Source organism: Mauremys reevesii, linkage group 15, assembly GCF_016161935.1.
Source record: "Mauremys reevesii isolate NIE-2019 linkage group 15, ASM1616193v1, whole genome shotgun sequence".
Lineage (NCBI taxonomy): Eukaryota > Metazoa > Chordata > Testudines > Geoemydidae > Mauremys > Mauremys reevesii.
This window is the reverse complement of record NC_052637.1, coordinates 43,793,800-43,810,938: the sequence shown is the minus strand read 5'-3', so window position 1 is coordinate 43,810,938 and position 17,139 is coordinate 43,793,800. Positions and strand designations below refer to the sequence as shown.

At 59.7% G+C, this 17,139-nt stretch overlaps 1 protein-coding gene across 2 annotated transcripts; it reads left to right on the top strand.

Moving 5' to 3' along the window:
• The first annotated feature begins 1,764 nt into the window (after positions 1-1,764).
• On the top strand, positions 1,765-13,273 carry ENGASE (endo-beta-N-acetylglucosaminidase). Of its 2 annotated transcripts, XM_039501522.1 has the most exons (15): positions 1,790-1,869; positions 3,948-4,040; positions 4,570-4,646; positions 4,806-5,007; positions 7,369-7,517; positions 7,817-7,974; positions 8,104-8,252; positions 8,628-8,793; positions 9,147-9,250; positions 10,136-10,244; positions 10,418-10,608; positions 11,020-11,171; positions 11,322-11,427; positions 11,516-11,630; positions 11,870-13,272. In XM_039501522.1, exons 3-15 carry the CDS (start codon positions 4,583-4,585, stop codon positions 12,260-12,262), a joined length of 2,058 nt encoding a protein of 685 aa, XP_039357456.1. In that variant the 5' UTR covers positions 1,790-1,869; positions 3,948-4,040; positions 4,570-4,582; the 3' UTR covers positions 12,263-13,272. The 2 variants fall into 2 exon arrangements, with proteins under 2 accessions (XP_039357455.1, XP_039357456.1); XM_039501521.1 differs by lacking the exon at positions 3,948-4,040 and having other exon boundaries at positions 1,765-1,869; positions 11,870-13,273.
• Positions 13,274-17,139: the final 3,866 nt, after the last annotated feature.

The following is a 17,139-nucleotide window of genomic DNA, read 5'->3' as shown; positions in this document are numbered from 1 at the left end:
TGGAGTTCCTCAGGGAACAAAAGGTCCTTAGGATGACTTTGAAGGAGGTCCCATCACTGGTACTTAGCTATACGAATTAACATAAAGCCATGTGCTTGTTCCGCCACCATTCACAGTACATTTCAAAGAGAGATGAATACCGAGATATCCTGTGTTTACAATTCATTTAAATGCTAGGATGTTCTTTTGATCTCTGAACTATCGGAATACAGCATAGACAGGGACTGTTGATTACATTGTATGATTTGTACATTGTATGGTTTACATTGTACACTGTATGATTTACATTGTACATTGATTATATATATGACCCTACTCATACATATGTAAATACACAAAAACACAAACATTATCTCCCCACGTCTTTTGAGGGTTATTTATTTTGCAGGATGTTTAACCCTTTCTGGCCAGGCATCACAGACCCATTCCCAGGAACGTTAAAAAGAAATGAACATGACTTCTGTGGGCAAACCTTTGTCTTTAAAGGGCCATCGCCAGTGAAAGCCAGGCTGCAGGCTGCAAACACCGGCTTTGCCAAACCAAGATGTCTCCCCAGCGTTACCTAAAATAGTCCCAAGAAGAGTTGTTTTAAAGCAAACACGTTTCCTGGCAGCATATGAGCCAGCCCTGCTGCACCGAGGACCTGAGAGCAATGCTGACTTCAGGGGTGCCAACTGGCCAAGCTGAGAGAGCCTCTCGAGCCCCAGACCCTGCTCTTTCAGACACCCCGAGTGATCCTGGACAAGTCCTCAGTTGCCACCTGGACCCCAGAAATCACAGCCCTGCCCTACTGCACGAGGGGAGGGGAATGTTAAATCCTGCAAAGCGCCCAGACTCAACGGTGATGCGGGGGGGGGTGTGTGTGCAGATAATTCCCGGAGAAGACAGAGGGATTTTTTAAAATCTCATGTGCTGTCTATCCCAGAAGGCTGGCTAGCTCCCGCAGGGGTCATACTGACCCCGGCAACGCTGCTGAGCCTGCAGCCGGAGAGGGCAGGAGGGGCAAGGCTGAGAAACAGACTCGCCAACCCCCGAGAAGTGGCTGCTCCTGGTTCACTGTGTGTGGGGATCCAGTCTGTTAGTGTCACGGCGCTGGCAGTTCCCCTGGCGCCAGGGCTGGCTAGTGCCCAGGCTTGATGGCGGGGCCGGGCGCTCAGAGGGAAGGCCCCAGCCTCCCCCCACCAGCCTCACCACCAGGCTGTCCAAGTGCGGTGCGTGGCCAACCTCTTCCCCTGCAGCTGAGGGCGGAGGTGGGACGAGGGGCAAGTCACCCACCCTGCTTGGCCAGGGCTCCTGTCAGGGACCTTAACCAAGATTATCTGGAGCCCAAACTAGCCCCCTGGAGCCTGCTCGCCATGGGGGGGGAGGGGGAGAAGGGGCCCCCTGGGGCCACATCCCGCCTCCTGTCAGCGAGGCACCTCGCGTGCTCGTGGCGCGCTACAGCCACAGACCATCGCCCTGGCTCGGGGCCCTGTGCCCCCCCCCGGCTCCCCTTCCCCACCCAGCAAACAGGAACCGGGTCCTTCAGCCCTGCCAGCCTGCCCGGGAGCGCGCCCCGGCGCCAGGCCGACAGCCACCGCCCCCCGGGCTGGCCACGCCCGGCGCCCGGGCACCGCCCCCCCGTCTGTCTCCCGCCTGGGCCCAGCTGGGCTCGTCCCCCGCCTGCTGGGCCACGAGCGGCCCCCGGGCTGGAGCCTGAGCGCGCGGCCCGGCCCGGCCCGGCCCGGGATTGGCCCCATGTGACGGGGCGGGGGCTGAGCGGGGCGGGAGGACGCGCGAGATGGAGGGAGGACGGCGGGATGGAGCCAAGAGCGGGGAGAAGAGGGGTCGGGGGCCGGAGCCGGAGCCGCAGGAGGCGGGGAAGAGGAGGTGAGCGGGCCGGGGTCGGTGGCGCTGCATGTGCCCCATGGCACCGGGGGGGAGGCGGGATCTGTGCCGGGGGAGCGGGTGCATGGCCCGGGCCAGGGGAGCGGGTGCAGGGGGCGCAGGGCCGGGGCTAGGGGAGCGGGGGCAGGGGGCGCATGGCCCGGGCTAGGGGAGCGGGGGCATGGCCCGGGCTAGGGGAGCAGGTGCATGGCCCGGGCTAGGGGAGCGGGTGCATGGCCCGGGCTAGGGGAGCAGGTGCATGGCCCGGGCTAGGAGCGGGTGCAGGGGCGCATGGCCCGGGGCTAGGGAGCAGGTGCATGGCCTGGGGCTAGGGGAGCGGGTGCAGGGGGCGCATGGCCCGGGGGCTAGGGGAGCGGGTGCAGGGGGCGCATGGCCCGGGCCAGGGGAGCGGGTGCAGGGGGCGCATGGACCGGGCTAGGGGAGCGGGGGCAGGGGGTGCATGGCCCGGGCCAGGAGCGGGGCAGGGGCGCATGGCCCGGGCCAGGGGAGCGGGGGCAGGGGGCGCATGGCCCGGGCCAGGGGAGAGGGCGCAGGGGGCGCATGGCCCGGGCCATGGGAGCGGGGGCAGGGGGCGCGTGGCCCGGGCGAGGGGCGCTGGGGCAGCGGGCGCATGGCCCGGGCCAGGGAGCGGGGCAGGGGCGCATGGCCCGGGCCAGGGGAGCGGGGGCAGGGGGCGCATGGCCCGGGCCAGGGGAGCGGGGGCAGGGGGCGCATGGCCCGGGCTAGGGGAGCGGGGGCAGGGGGTGCATGGCGGGGTGCATGGCGTGTGCCGGGGCTCTCTGGCACTGTGTTTTTACCCACATTTCTCTGCACCCTGCTGCTGCTTTTCACTTTCGTTTCACTTTCTCTTTGTCTTAGAATCGGAATCTCAGGGTGGGAAGGGACCTCAGGAGGTATCTAGTCCCACCCCCTGCTCAAAGCAGGACCAATCCCCACACAGATTTTTGCCCCAGATCCCCAAATGGCCCCCTCAATGACTGAACTCACAACCCTGGGTTTAGCAGGCCAATGCTCAAACCACTGAGCTATACCCCCATTTCCTGCCTGCCGAGTGGCATATTGGTTTGGCTTTTGCCCCCCAGCCTGAACTGTGACCCTGGGCCCCTGACCCAGCAGCAGCCTCACCGCAGGGCCTGCTGTCCAGAGCACCCCTTCTTTTAGCTGGCTCAATGCTGGGGCGATTGTCCCCTTCCCCCACAGGGCAAACCCACCACTACCCCAACCACAAGGCAACTCCACCCCCACCTGTCAACCGCCGAACACTGAGAATATCACCCGTCTGGGCGACTCAAAGCCGCCCGCGCCATGCACCATGGTGGGCAGACAGCTGCTGGATTTTCAACAGTTTGATCTGTTATTGCTTAAGCTGCGGAAGTAGGAACTCTGCAGCATCTTTAGCTGGATCCAGAATCTTTTACCATTCGCTAGCCCGGTGTATTTTGAAAAAAATGCAATTTTTTAGACCCATGTAACACCCCCTCCCCCAGCAGATTAAATTATTTCCCTGGCAAATCCATAAAATAATCCAGCCAGGCCAGTCAGATATCAGCTGGGTGGTAACCTCTCGCTGGCCTGGCTCAGCTGAGCACATCTCCAGGCACAGGACTCCTGTGCAAGGAATTTGCTGCATCTTTCTCTCCCTCCTCCTGCTGGGTCCCGCTGCTAGTGCCCAGTTTGAATTGGGAAGCAGGAGTTTGGCTGGTGCCAGCTCTCACCCAGTGTGCAGCCTCCTCTCACGTCCTACCCATCCTGGTGTTCCCACTGCATTCTCATCACTCCTACCCTGCCCCAGCCGAGAGCCTCTGGCGCAAATTCCACAGTGGAGGGGAACAGAGGTACCCGTGCTCGCAGCACGTGTCTGGACAGGCCTGTGAGCAAGGGGCATTAGTTGGGAGGCTGGTTGTGTGTGGATGTGCTGGGCAGGACTCCACCCCTAGCTCCTGTGGCGCTGGGAGGGCCTTTGCAGTCTCCCAGCCATCCACAAGTTGCCTCGCCCCGACGCTGCTTGGCTGGCGAGATCAGAGGCGGTAGCAGCCCAGCGTGCTCACTCCTGTTTCCAGCCGAGCAGGTGATGTTAGATGCAGAGCCCAGCAGGACTGTGCGTCAGCCGAGGCAAGAACTTTCCACCTCCCGGAACAAACATAGGGCACCAGGTAGGGCTCCCCCCTGCTCAGAAATGGCTTCTGCCCAGTCTGCTCTCAGCCCAGGCTGCCCGAGGGGGCAACACAGCTGCATGGGCAGCCACTGCCTCAGTTTCCCTTGCCCGAGTAGGGTACCTCATCCCTCCCACTCACCAGCCCAGCCCGTCTCTCTGCATAGAGACCTCGTCCAGCTAGGCTCCCTGGGAGCCGGTGTGTTCTGAGGGAAGGTTAGGTATGAATGACCATCCTGGTAACCTTCCCTGCATGCTTTGCTTTGCCTGCATTTCCCAGGGTCCTGCTGGAACTAGCAGTCCCAGAATGCTTTGTTTCTGAGCTGAATCTGGGCCTCGACTCCCTCTTAAAGGGCCAGCTCACACTGTAACGGGCTCCTGCTGGTGGTGCATGCGTGTGCCAGCCCAGTGAGCTGTGCTGGGTTCTCCCTGAAATGCCTGATCTTCCCTCCATGGAGTGTGGGGCTGGAGTGAGGAGGGAGCCCCAGGCCCCCTAGTCTCTGCGGGGATGACTTGATTCTCTTCTTCAGTTTCCTGCCTGCCATGGAGAGCCAAAGAACCACCATCCTCCACGAGACAGTCAGCTATGCCCCCCACCCCCTGCCAGGTAAGAGCCCAGCCAGAGGGGCAAGGCCCTCTGGGCGTGGCCCAGCCTCATCTGCCACGGACGTTGGGTCAGTCGCAGTGCCACGGTGCTGCGAGCGAGGGCTCTGCTCCCCCGGCTGAGTGTTAACAGCCTGCAATCTTCTGGCTTCTCTCCTCCCAGCAAGGCAGTTTGATCGGAACACCACGGAGCCGATCAGCTTCTACCTGTCCAGCCTGGAGGAGCTGCTGGCATGGAAACCCACCAGTGACGATGACTTCAACGTTGCCACGATGCCACTGGCTAACCGGGAACCTCCGCTCCACAGCAAAAGACCCCGCACGCTGGTGTGCCACGACATGAAGAACGGGTACCTGGAGGACAGGTAGGGGCTGGGCCTGAGGGACCCCAGCAATGCTAGTGCAGGAGCAAGGCTGGGGTGGCTACAGGGCTCTGCACTTGTCCACAGCTGCCCCTCCTCTTCACGGCTCTCAGAACGGAGCGCTGCATGCTGGGCCTGTGGGCCTCTGCTGATGGGACTCGGCATTTATGCAGCGCTTCATGCTTCCAGAACTCCATGCAAACTTTAATCCATCCTGGGCGGGGGTCAGGAACATCCTTCCCCTTGTCCGCAGCACAGAGTGAGGAAAGGACTCGCCCCAGGTGTGGCAGAGCCGGAAGAGGACCCAGGAGGCCTGGCTCGCTGTCCCCCAGTTGTTCATCCAGACCCTGTTGCCTTTAAGGCGGTGGGTAGGAGCGTTCATCTCTGTTTGCTGCTGCAGAGATGGGGCTTTTTACTGGCTTGGCTCTTGGGCTGGGTTAAGGACCCCCAGGCACTGGTCTCTGGCGATTCCGCTGGCTTGGTGGGCAGCACGTCGCGATGCACTCAGCTGAGCACAGAGGCCAGCGTGACATGGGTTATAGCTGCCAAGGGGAAGCTTGGGTTTGCTTTCTGTCCTCTGCTTCTGTGACGCCGACAGACCCCTCTCCTTCTCTCGTCTCAGTGCCACGAGATGGGACGACACCACACCCAGGTGGTGTGTGGGACCATCCAAGCTGCTTGTGGGGTCAGGGCAGAGCCGTGCTAGGGGCTAGCCTTGGCCTCCCCCAGGCTGCCTGTCTGCAGACAGCTCAGCACCGAGGAGACGTTCTCAGTGTGCCGGGGCAGTGGAATACATTTGTCTAGAGCCAAGCGGAGGAGGAATCCCCGGAGCAAGTCACAGGGAGACCGAATGCTCCTCGCCCCCAGGCAGGCAGGGCTGTCTCCCGATCAGGTGGGAGCTTGTTTGCTCCCTGTTAATCTGCAGTGCATCTCCAGCTTCATGCTGGGGGCTCTGGCCAGTTCCTCCCATCAGCCAGAGGCTGGGGTGTGTCTCTGTGTAAACTCATCGCATCCAGAGACCCACGGGGCAGCCTCTTGGAAAACCATTTGTGCTACCTCTGTTACCCGGGGTTCTTTCAACCAAAAGCTCTTGGTAACTTTTACTCTGTGTGAGGTGGTGTCAGGAAATAAAGCAGGGGAGACACGGCTGGCCGACCGATCGATGGCTGCACAAACGGGACGGCACCAGAGTGCTTTCACTTCAAGCTAAACTTTACTAGTCTCAAGCACTTACACACGCGACAGGTTCGTAACCCCCCCAACCCTCGATAATTACCGGGCGGAGTGTGGCTCTCGCGTGGCACAGCCGCAGCCCGTCTGCCGCTGGGGAACACAAGATGCATCCAGAGGGAGAGACCAGTCCCGAAGAGTCCCCCCATCTCAAGCTTTTTCCCTTTATTTATACGGTCGTAATACAATGCCACGTCCCTTAAAGAAAACGTGTCAAGCAAACAGTTCCAATGGGCAAGCAAGAGGCTCCTCCTGATTATTGATTAACCAGGTGTGGGGTTTTCCAGAGTCTGCAGCCTTGAGACCCCAACAGACATTCCTGGGGCATATCAGCAACTTCAACACAATTCTTATCAGGAAGGACGGCAGGGTCAAGCTGCCCTTTCTGTGGTACCCCAAACCCCCTCCCCTCCTGCCTTGGTCAAGCTGCATGGCCACTTTACAGCCTGTTGACTTGGCTGCTTTTAGCAATAAGCCATAGTGGTTTCAAGCACTTTACTGGTTTGCCAAAGTCTCCCCGTACACCTCCATTTGGATTGCTGCAGCTGAGTGACCCAGCCCCGTGGAACCGGGACCCTCGGAGATTGGCCATGGGCACAGGAGCCCGGTGTCCATCTTGCAGGCTTCCCCAGGCACGTTTTCACCCCTGCAGGTTTGGTGGGGGAGGCTGGGACATCTTCACCTGCTGCTGAGCGGCTCCTGAGATGGGGAGAAACCCTGCGGCTTGGCTGGGAAGCTCTGGGGCAGGGGCTGGCTGGGCCGTGCCCAGGGCAGACCCTGATCGGAGAGCCCTGGCACCACTGCAATCCAGATAACTGATGATGTCCCACTTGAAAACTCCCCCAGAAAGGCGATTTCCAGCTCATCCCTGGAGCTGCCCACCCCAGCTCAGAGGGGAGGGCAAACCCCTCCGCTGCAAGAGGAGGAGGAACGATTCTCTGCTACAGCACCAGCCAGCTCTCTCCCTGCCCTAGGAGAGCAGTGGGGGAAGAGCAGCAGCCTGGCACCTGGGCTTGTGCGGGCATCGCTTTCCACAAGTGCTCCGTCACTGGGGCCAGGCCAGCCCTGTTCAGGGCACCATTCCTGCAGTGCCGCCGTTCCAGCCTGAGCCGCTTCCCCCTCCTCTGCCTGCAGGTTCATCCAGGGCTCGGCTTCGCGGGACCCCTACGTGTTCTACCACTGGCAGTACATCGACATCTTCGTGTACTTCAGCCACCACCCCGTGACCATCCCCCCCGTCACCTGGACCAACGCTGCCCACAGGAACGGCGTCTCTGTGCTGGGTGAGGGGATGGGGGGGCAGGCGGGAGCACTCGTGGTTTAGCGCTGCCCGCAGGGAGAGGCTGGGAGCTCCTCTGCAGCTGGCACCTCCCGCTGGGCCTGCAGTACCTGGGCACGGGCTGCGGCCAGCCCCCCCCCTCCCCCCCGGGGCAGTGTGTGCTGGGACAGGCCGGGGTTGGCGAGGGCCCACGCCTCTTGCCCACACGCGTGCAGGTATTCTGGGGACCCCGTACAGAGACCTACCAGTGCCCTGGCGTGCGGAGCGGTGAGGTTCATGCTGCCATCTGTGCTCCGGCTCTAGGGACGTTCATCACGGAGTGGACGAGCGGGGGCCAGCTGTGTGAGGCGTTCCTGGCTGGGGAGGCAGCCGCGTACCATGCCGTGGCTGTGCAGCTGGGCCGCATCGCCCATTTCTACCGCTTTGACGGCTGGCTGGTCAACATCGAGAACACCCTGAGCGTGAGCAGAGCCGCCCTGCTGCCCCTCCCCTCCCCCCACGGCTTGTCCTGCCTCGCCCAGCCCCTGGGGTGCAGGGATCCCTGACATGGTGCCCCCGGGCGATGCCGGCTCTCTCCCTCCCCCATGCAGGAGGCAGCCGCACGGAACCTGCCCCTCTTCCTGCGTGACCTGCGGGAGCAGCTGCGTCGGGACGTGCCCGGCGGGCTGGTGCTCTGGTACGACAGCGTCTTGCAGAGCGGGGAGCTGAAGTGGCAGAATGAGCTGAATGAGAAGAACAGGTGAGGGGGGGGTGCCCCCGTCCGCTGGACAGAGCAGGAGCCCCAGGCACGCAGCTGGCAGCCCAGCCCCCGCCCCGTCCCCTTCGCAGCCGGCAAAGACTGGCATGTACCGGCCGTGCAGCCTGGGGTCACTGCCCCATGGGGGGTGCGCCTGGCCTGGCCTGGCCCATGGGCTGTAGCAAGGCACCCTTCCCTTCTGGCTCCCAGTCCCACCCCTGGCAGCTCTGATGTTCACCCTGTCCCGCCCAAGTGCTCCCGGCAGAGCTGGGCTTGGGGGCTGCAGCTGGGGGGCCCTCCTGTGGGGAGGGGCCCCTCCCCTGAGGGCCTGTTCTCAGGGAGGAGGGGTGGGCATCACCGGGGCTCTCCCTTTCTTAGGGTGTTCTTTGACGCCTGCGACGGCTTGTTCACGAACTACAACTGGAAGGAGGAGCACCTGGAGCGCATGGGGGCGCAGGCCGGGGAGCGCCTGGCTGACGTCTACGTGGGCATCGACGTCTTTGCCCGCGGGGAGGTCGTAGGCGGTGGCTTTGAGACAGACAAGGTGCCTGAGTCTGGCCTAAGGGCGTTTCGGGGGCAGGGCCTCGCCCTGGGCGGGATCCTCCGGTGGGCTCCGGGGTCCAGCTGGGCTCCGGGGCAGGTGTCCCTGGAGCGTGGCCAGAGGCTGAATGAGGCCTGGAGCCTGAGCTCTCCTCTGGGGAACGGGGGCTGCCCCCCTCCCCCCGGGGTCCATCCCCATCTCCCAGGGACAGCGCGGTGCCTGGTGCCCTGGGGGCAGGGAGAGCACCCCCCAGGCTGGCTGGCTGGGGTGCTGGCAGCCCCGGTGCTTAGGGCTCAACCCGTCCGGGCTTTGAGCGGGGCGGGCGGGAGGAGTGTCTCACCCCCGCATTTCCGTAGGCTCTGCGCCTGATCCGCAAGCACGGCTTTTCAGCTGCCATCTTCGCCCCCGGCTGGGTCTATGAGCACCTGGGGAAGGAGAACTTCCTGCAGAACGAGAACAGGTGAGCGTGACCGGGCTGGGGACGTGGGGAAGGGGGTGCCCGGGGTGGGGTGCGGGGAAGGGGGTCCATGCTGGGGAGATGGGGGTGCGGGAAGGGGGTCCATGCTGGGAGGGTGGGGTGCGGGAAGGAGGGTGCCCGGGGTGGGGGTGCGGGAAGGGGGTCCAGGCTGGGGAGGGTGGGGTGCGGGAAGGGGGTGCCCGGGGTGGGGGTGCGGGAAGGGGGTCCAGGCTGGGGAGGGTGGGGGTGCAGGGAAGGGGGTGCCCGGGTGGGGTGCGGGAAGGGGGTCCAGGCTGGGGAGGGTGGGGTGCGGGAAGGGGGTGCCCGGTGGGGGTGCAGGGAAGGGGTGTCCATGCTGGGGAGATGGGGTGCGGGAAGGGGGTGTCCAGGCTGGGAGGGTGGGGTGCAGGGGTGCCTGGGGTGGGGTGCAGGGAAGGAGGGTCCAGGCTGGGGAGGGTGGGGGTGCGGAGAAGGGGAGCCCGGGGTGGGGGTGCGGGAAGGGGTGTCCAGGCTGGGGAGGGTGGGGGTGCGGGAAGGGGGTGCCCGGGGTGGGGGTGCGGGGAAGTGGGGTGTCCATGCTGGGGGAGATGGGGGTGCGGGGAAGGGGGGGTCCATGCTGGGGTGCGAGGAAGGGGATGGGAGCACCGAGCAGGCCGTGGATCGTGGCTGTCCTATGGTGCTGGAACGCTGGTGCCAGACTCCGCAAAGAGCTGAGCTGTAGGGACCCCAGTGGGGTGCAGAGTTGCTGAGAGCTCTGGGGGGAGGATGCTGCCCCCTGGTTGGCTGCATCTTGGGCTGTGCCAGGGGCCTGCTGACTGGGTGAGGTCCTTGGTGCCCGGGGGGGAGGGGGCACTGCTATAACCAGCCTCGCCTCTCCTCTCCATGCAGGTTCTGGGGTTTGCTGGCGGAGCTGCTGCCCACTCACAGCATCAGCACTCTGCCCTTCAGCACCTGCTTCTGCCTGGGCATGGGCACGGGGAGATTCTCGGCTGGGCAGGTGAGTGCAGGAGCGGGGCGGGAGGTCCCGATGTTTGGGGAGATGGGCTCAGCCTGGGCCTGAGCATTAGCAACCCCCAGAGTGAGTCGGGGTGCAGCGTGCGACAGGGCCAGCCAGCGCCCGTCCCTCGCCTGCCCCATGGCCTGGCTCACCGGGGCTGCTCTCCCCTGCAGGAGGAAGAAGTCAGGCCTTGGTACAACCTGAGTGCCCAGGAGATCCAGCCCCTCTTCACGGACCAGCAAGCGCCAGGAGGGGCAGGCAGCTGGCTGCGCACACGCTGCTCCCTGCAGGACGCCTGGAACGGGGGCAGCTGCCTGCTGATCGAGGGGATCATCCCGCCTGAGGCAGGCCACGTGGCTGTCCGGTGAGTGCGGGCTGGGGTGCCAGGTTGGGGGTGCTTGGGCGGCGGGTGTGGCAAAGACCCATTTCCTCCCGGGGAGCCAGGGCAGGGCACTGCACCAAGGGAACGGGGCGGGTGCAGCTGAGTGTGTGGCATGTGCACCGTCCTCTGTGCTCGGGGCCAGGAGCGTGCAGCCACAGAGCTAGTTTGTGGTTCTTGCGCACAGCGTGTTGTGTGCTTGCTGCGTTTGAGCTCGCGGCGTGTGCATGCAGCCTACGGGCCGGGCTGGTGCCGCCTGTGGCGTGCATGCTGCATGCTCAGCATGCCAGCTGCATGCCACGTGCTGTGTGTTTGTGACCTGCCTTATACCCCATGTAACTCCCTCCCCCCTCTCTCTCCCTCCCTTGTCTCTCTGGGTGGATTGGGGGTCACCAGCCTTTTCTCTTTCCAGCTGCCAGCTCCCCCCAAGCTCTTCCTGTCTCTGCTGTACAAACTGGAGGAGAAGCTGCCCGAGGTGGCGGTCGCGCTGGAACTCACCACACGGGACTCTGGCTCCTGCCATGTTGGCAACGTCACTGCCCTGCCGGGTGAGGAGCCGGGCAGGCCGGGAATCGGTCCGTCACGCGGCTGGCAAGGGAACGGGGAGAGTGGGATGCCTGGGACACGTCTGCTCCTCCCCAGCCCCATGTGTCCTGCGCCCCCTTCCCCTGCCCTAACTGCTCCGTTCCCTCCCACAGGGCCGGTCACCCGACATCAGCCTCAGCCCCTCCCCACCCTGCCCCCTCACCTCTCCGGGCGGCTCAGCGGCTGTGGACAGCAGAGCACGGCAGGTTGGATGAGGCGGTGAGTGTCCCCAGCCAGGGAGCCGTCCTGCCTCAGGCCTGGTCTCTCCAGCAGCCCTGCCACTTCTCCCCTCTCTGCCCTCGCTCAGGTGCTACAAACTGGAGCTGCGGGACTGCGCCCTGCACGAGCTGTCGCTGATCCTGTCACGCCACCAGCCAGGCCTGCAAAGGAGGCGCTTCTCCTGCCGCCTTGGGGAGATCCAGGTGAGGGGGCCACACATGGCACAGTGCCCTGGCACTGCCCACCTACCATCTGCCTATGGAGCTTGGCGGGGGGGGATCGTCTCCGGGGAGCCCTGCCCCCTGCAGATGGTGGCAGCTGCTGCCCTCCTGGGGGGGTCTGGCTGGGGGTGGGGGCAGCAGTGAGATCCCTCCTTCTGGGTGCTGCCCTGTCTCTGCCTGGGCGAGCCCTGCGCTGTATCTAAGCACCGTCTCCCCTGCAGGTGCTGGATGCTGACGGCCTGCACTCCTCGCTGCCCCCAGTGCCCAGCCTCCAGGCCTCCCAGGTGCTGTGGCACAAGGGCCCTGGCGCAGACCAGCTCTCCCTCAGCCTCACCTTGCACTGGTCCTACCCCCACAGCCAAGCCCGCTGCTTCCGGATCCACTGCCAGGGCCGGGAGCTGCCCCAGCCAGCGCAGCTGCAGCTCCTCGGGGTGGCACACGCCACCCTGTACCGGGTGGTGGGCTTGGCAGTGCCAGAGGTGCCCCCCAAGGAGTCCTGCCGTGTGGAGTTCTTCGTGGAGCCGGTTCTGAACGAAGGGGTTGCCGTGGATCGGTCCAGGTGGGGGCGGCTGGTTCTGGTCTATTCCGACCCAGCCAGCACCAGCACCTATTAAATGTGACCTTTGGCACAGTGCCAGGGATCTCAGCCTTCTAGCTGGGCATTCCTGGGGGAGTGCAGGGCTGGCCTGGGGGGCTGCGGGCAGGATGGAGGGGCAGCGGCAGAGCTGGGGGGTGCTCTGGACAGGAATAGCAGAGATCATGGGTAGCCCCGACCAGGCCAGGACCCTGGTTCCTCTCCAATCTTGTCCCATTGGAATGGCACCTTCTGCCCCGCACAGCCTGGGGTGAGCCACGGGGGGGCAGCAGAGTCCCCCGCTAGCCGCTGGGGAGCCCAGGGAGCTGGAGCTGCTGTGCAGCGAGGTGGGGCCCTGGGCGGGCCACTGTCCTGCACTGCTGCACTCACCTCCTGCTCCGTTCACACTGACTGCTCCTGGCACCTGCTGCTCAACCGTAGGGATCCCTCTGTGGCCTGGCCCTGTGCTGCAGGCCTGGGCGCTCGTCCCACTCTTCCTGTGTGGGGTAGGAGGAGGGAGACTGCCCCTCGGCTGGTCAGGTGGCTACCAGGGCACGGCCCTGCATGTAGAAAACACACAGCAGCCAGGGCTGCTGCCCCACCTTCCTGCTCCTTTGCACCCCCGGCCTGGTGGGTGTCCAGCGAGTCCTGGAAGAGCTCAGAGCCAGCAGTGGCTCTGGGTCCCTCAGCCCCCAAAGGCCCAGGCTTTCCCACACTTCAGTTCTCTGCGCGGCTGGACTCCAGGAAGGGCAGGGCCGAGCCTGCCGGGCAAGGCCTGCCCACATTTTGGCACCTGAGGTGGAGCTCATGCCCCTTTGCTTGGGCCAAAACTTTGAAAGGTCTCAATTCTGCCTTCTTCCTGTTCTACTCCTCTCATGGTGCTGCTCTGCTACCTACCCCAAGAAAGGAGAACTAGCAACTTAAAATGGCTTGTTCCAAAATTTTGGAACAACACTTAATTTTCAAACGCCTGAACAGCAAATGTAACTTTTCTTGTCTGCATAGTAAACACTGGCATTTGTATCTGTCTGAATAATCAAAGTGCTGCTTTCCGTGCCTTCTTGGTTGCAAAGATTTGAACTGGTTCCTGAAGGTCCACCGTCTGGGCCAGCTCATGCTCTATTGAGATGGCTGCAAGGCCGACCAGCCTCTCCTGTGTTATTGTGGCGCATAGATGTGTTTTTATTAACTTCAGCTTGGAGAAGCTGCCTTCTCCATTGGCAACTGTTCCAGGAAGTGTTAGAAGTATGCGCAGAGCAACAAAAGCATTTGGAAAGAGGGTGGTCATCTTATTCGTGCACATATATTCCAGGACAGCCTTTGGAGTTGATCCTGCTGAAATGTATCTTGAAAGGGCTTTCAGTTAATCACCTAAATCACTCGCATCAATATCACGCATGTCATCATGTGTCAACACTGTCTCTAGTGCCTGCGTTGCTGGTGTAAGTCTTCTTCAGGTACAGTGAGGAGTTTTGGAATATGTATGACAACATCCCAAATATACTGTTGTGTTCCTTGAGCTGCATGAAACATTCTTCAGTTGACTATTGCACAATCTAGCACCTGGTTAAAGAATTCAACTTTGAATTGTTGTTTGGGGTCTCTTATGGGATTATTCCGTGCCTCGTAACCAAAAATGTCGTCTTCTTCGGTGACTCTTGTACTCTTGAATGGGTGGGAAAATAGCTTCAGTGTGAAGTTCCTCTGCCAACTTCTGTGCACTCTTCAGAACGTTTTGAAATCCCTCATCTGACCGGTAAGACTGTAGGTCTCACTTTGCTTTGTCCAGTTGTTCCATTGCTCCAGATATATCAAGGTCAACACCTTGGAGTTTCTTGCTTACCACATTTATTTCAAACAGTATGTCATGCCACAACACTAAGCCAGACAGAAATTTGAAATTATGTATGTTTCTGATGTTCCTTTTCCCTCTGCCACTGTTCTCCCATGAACAGTTCCTGTCATCGCATTATCCTCCATAATGGCAACTGTGGCATCATCTATCTTCCCAATTTGGTGTTTGATAGGCTTTATCGCCTCCACTTGACTTTCCCATCGTGTGGCACTCAGTGGTTTCAGTGTCAGAGAGGATGGTCTCAGATGTTGCTTCAAAATTTGCCATCGATGAGTTGATGCAGAGAAAAATACATAGGTGCTTTGAATTACATTAAAAAAGTCAGCAGCCTCACTAGACACTGATGCTGCATCACTGACCACCAAGTTCAATGAATGAGAACTGCATGGGACAAAAAAAGCTTGAGGGTTTAACTCTCGGATCCATGTCTGCACTCCTTTGTTCTTTCCTCTCATGTTGGCACCATTATCGTAGCCCTGACCTCTCATGTCAGCTAACACAATTCCCGTATCTTCCAGCTTTTTAAGAAGCACATTTGTCATACCAGCTCCTGTAGTATCATCAATGTCAATAAATTCTAGAAAATGCTCTCTGACAGTCGCCATTGCAGGGACATTTTCACTAGGTTCTGTTATTACAACATGCACCATTAATGTAATTTGTTCCATATGGATAATGTCAGATGTGCAGTCCAGAATAACAGAGTAATATCTTGCTGACTTCAGATCTGCCACAGTCTTCTGTTTGACTTTTGTTGCCAGTAACTGTTTGATCTTATTTTGAATTGTTTTTCCAAGGTAGTGGTGTGTGTACATTTTTTGGGTGATAACTCTTCTTAGATGCTCCTGGAGTACAGCATCAAACTCAGCCATCAACTCCACGGTTTTAAGGAAGTTTCCATTGTTTGGCACATACAGCTGATCTGAAGTGTCACGCAGTGCTAGATTTTGGATAGCAAGCATTCTCACAATGGCAATGAGCCTTTTCAGAACATTTTGCCAGTAAAGAGACTCTGATGCAATCGTCTCTTGATGCTGATCATCTTTGGTGGCCTTTAACCCTTAATCTCATCTCAAGCTCTTTCCACCTATGGAATGCTCTCTGGTGATTTGCTGCCTTCTCATGGCATGCCAGATTTCTAGCCAGATTTTTCCAGTCCTTTGTTCCTGTAGAACCCAGTGTGGCTGGAACATGAGACTGGAAGGGTTTGCAACAAAACCAGTATGCAGCATTCTTGGGTTTTGAGTACATAAGCCATGGCCTCTCCACCTTGTCACCATTGGGGATTTCACGCCAGTAATGTGTTGGATAGAAACTTCTATTTTCATTGTCTTTGGAGAACATGAAGTTTTTCACTTGCTGTGGCCCATGCAGTACAAGGAAGTCCCTCAGGCTACTGCTCAAGTGGGTCCACAGTCCTGGATCACTAGACTTAAGGAACTAAACTCAGCAGCAGTTGTTTCTTGCGCCTCCACCACACTCTTCTCTGCTCTACACTTTTCTTCAGGAATGTGCCTGGTTACATCCATTTGAGATGGAGATATGGATGCTGCAGTAGCTGCCAGGTCACCTGCACTCTGACTAACTGGAAGATGGGTCGGTGCTGGGGCCGGTTTTGTTCAATATCTTCATTAACGATCTGGAGGATGGTGCGGACTGCACCCTTAGCAAGTTTGCAGATGACACTAAACTGGGAGGAGTGGTTGATACGCTGGAGGGTAGGGATAGGATACAGAGGGACCTAGACAAATTAGAGGATTGGGCCAAAAGAAATATGATGAGGTTCAACAAGGAGAAGTGCAGAGTCCTGCACTTAGGACGGAAGAATCCCATGCACTGCTATAGACTAGGGACTGAATGGCTGGGTAGCAGTTCTGCAGAAAAGGACCTAGGGGTTACGGTGGACGAAAAGCTGAATATGAGTCAACAGTGTGCCCTTGTTGCCAAGAAGGCTAATGGCATTTTGGGTTGTATAAGTAGGGGCATTTCCAGCAGATCAAGGGATGTGATCGTTCCCCTCTACTCAGCACTGGTGAGGCCTCATTTGGTGTACTGTGTCCAGTTTTGGGCCCCACACTACAAGAAGGAAGTGGATAAATTGGAGAGAGTCCAGCGGAGGGCAACAAAAATGATTAGGGGGCTGGAGCACATGACTTATGAGGAGAGGCTCAGGGAACTGAGATTGTTTAGTCTGCAGAAGAGAAGAATGAGGGGGGATTTGATAGCTGCTTTCAACTACCTGAAAGGGGGTTCCAAAGAGGATGGATCTAGACTGTTCTCAGTGGTAGAAGATGACAGAACAAGGAGTAATGGTCTCAAGTTGCAGAGGGGGAGGTTTAGGTTGGATATTAGGAAAAACTTTTTCACTAGGAGGATGGTGAAGCACTGGAATGGGTTACCTAGGGAGGTGCTGGAATCTCCTTCCTTAGAGGTTTTTAAGGTCAGGCTTGACAAAGCCCTGGCTGGGATGATTTAGTTGGGTTTGGTCCTGCTTTGAGCAGGGGGTTGGACTAGATGACCTCCTGAGGTCCCTTCCAACCCTGAGATTCTATGATAAGATCAGGCATCTCCTCATCACTCCCAGCCTCACTGGGGCCGGAAGGCTCCCCGTGAACATTTGTGTCTATGTATTTCAGGAGAGCTCCTTCCTGCTTAGATAGAAAAGCTTCCTTCGCCTGCTTGTTTTTTCTGAATGCTGCCCCAGAGGGGCATTTTCTTCTTTCACTCATGACTGCTGTTCTGTGCCAGCTATAGTGGCTCTCAACACTCAATTGAAGGGGACAAATAAGCAGGCTGGTAGCAGGGCCTGAGTGAGGGAAGATATCAGCATCTTAAGGGCCTAGCTGACTCCTACTGCTTCAGTTGACTGCCTGTTCTCCTCAAGTGGGTTCAGGGAAGCAGCAGGAAACAGGAAGCTCCCTGAGAAGCTGGTGTGAATCAGTCCAGGCTCCAGGCGTGCTCGAGAGGTACATAAGAGGCTCCTCCTCCCCCTCTCCATGAAGCTCCTGCTGCTTTCTGTTAGTCCCTCTTACCTTTTCTCCTGCCTGCCTGTTATGTCTCTT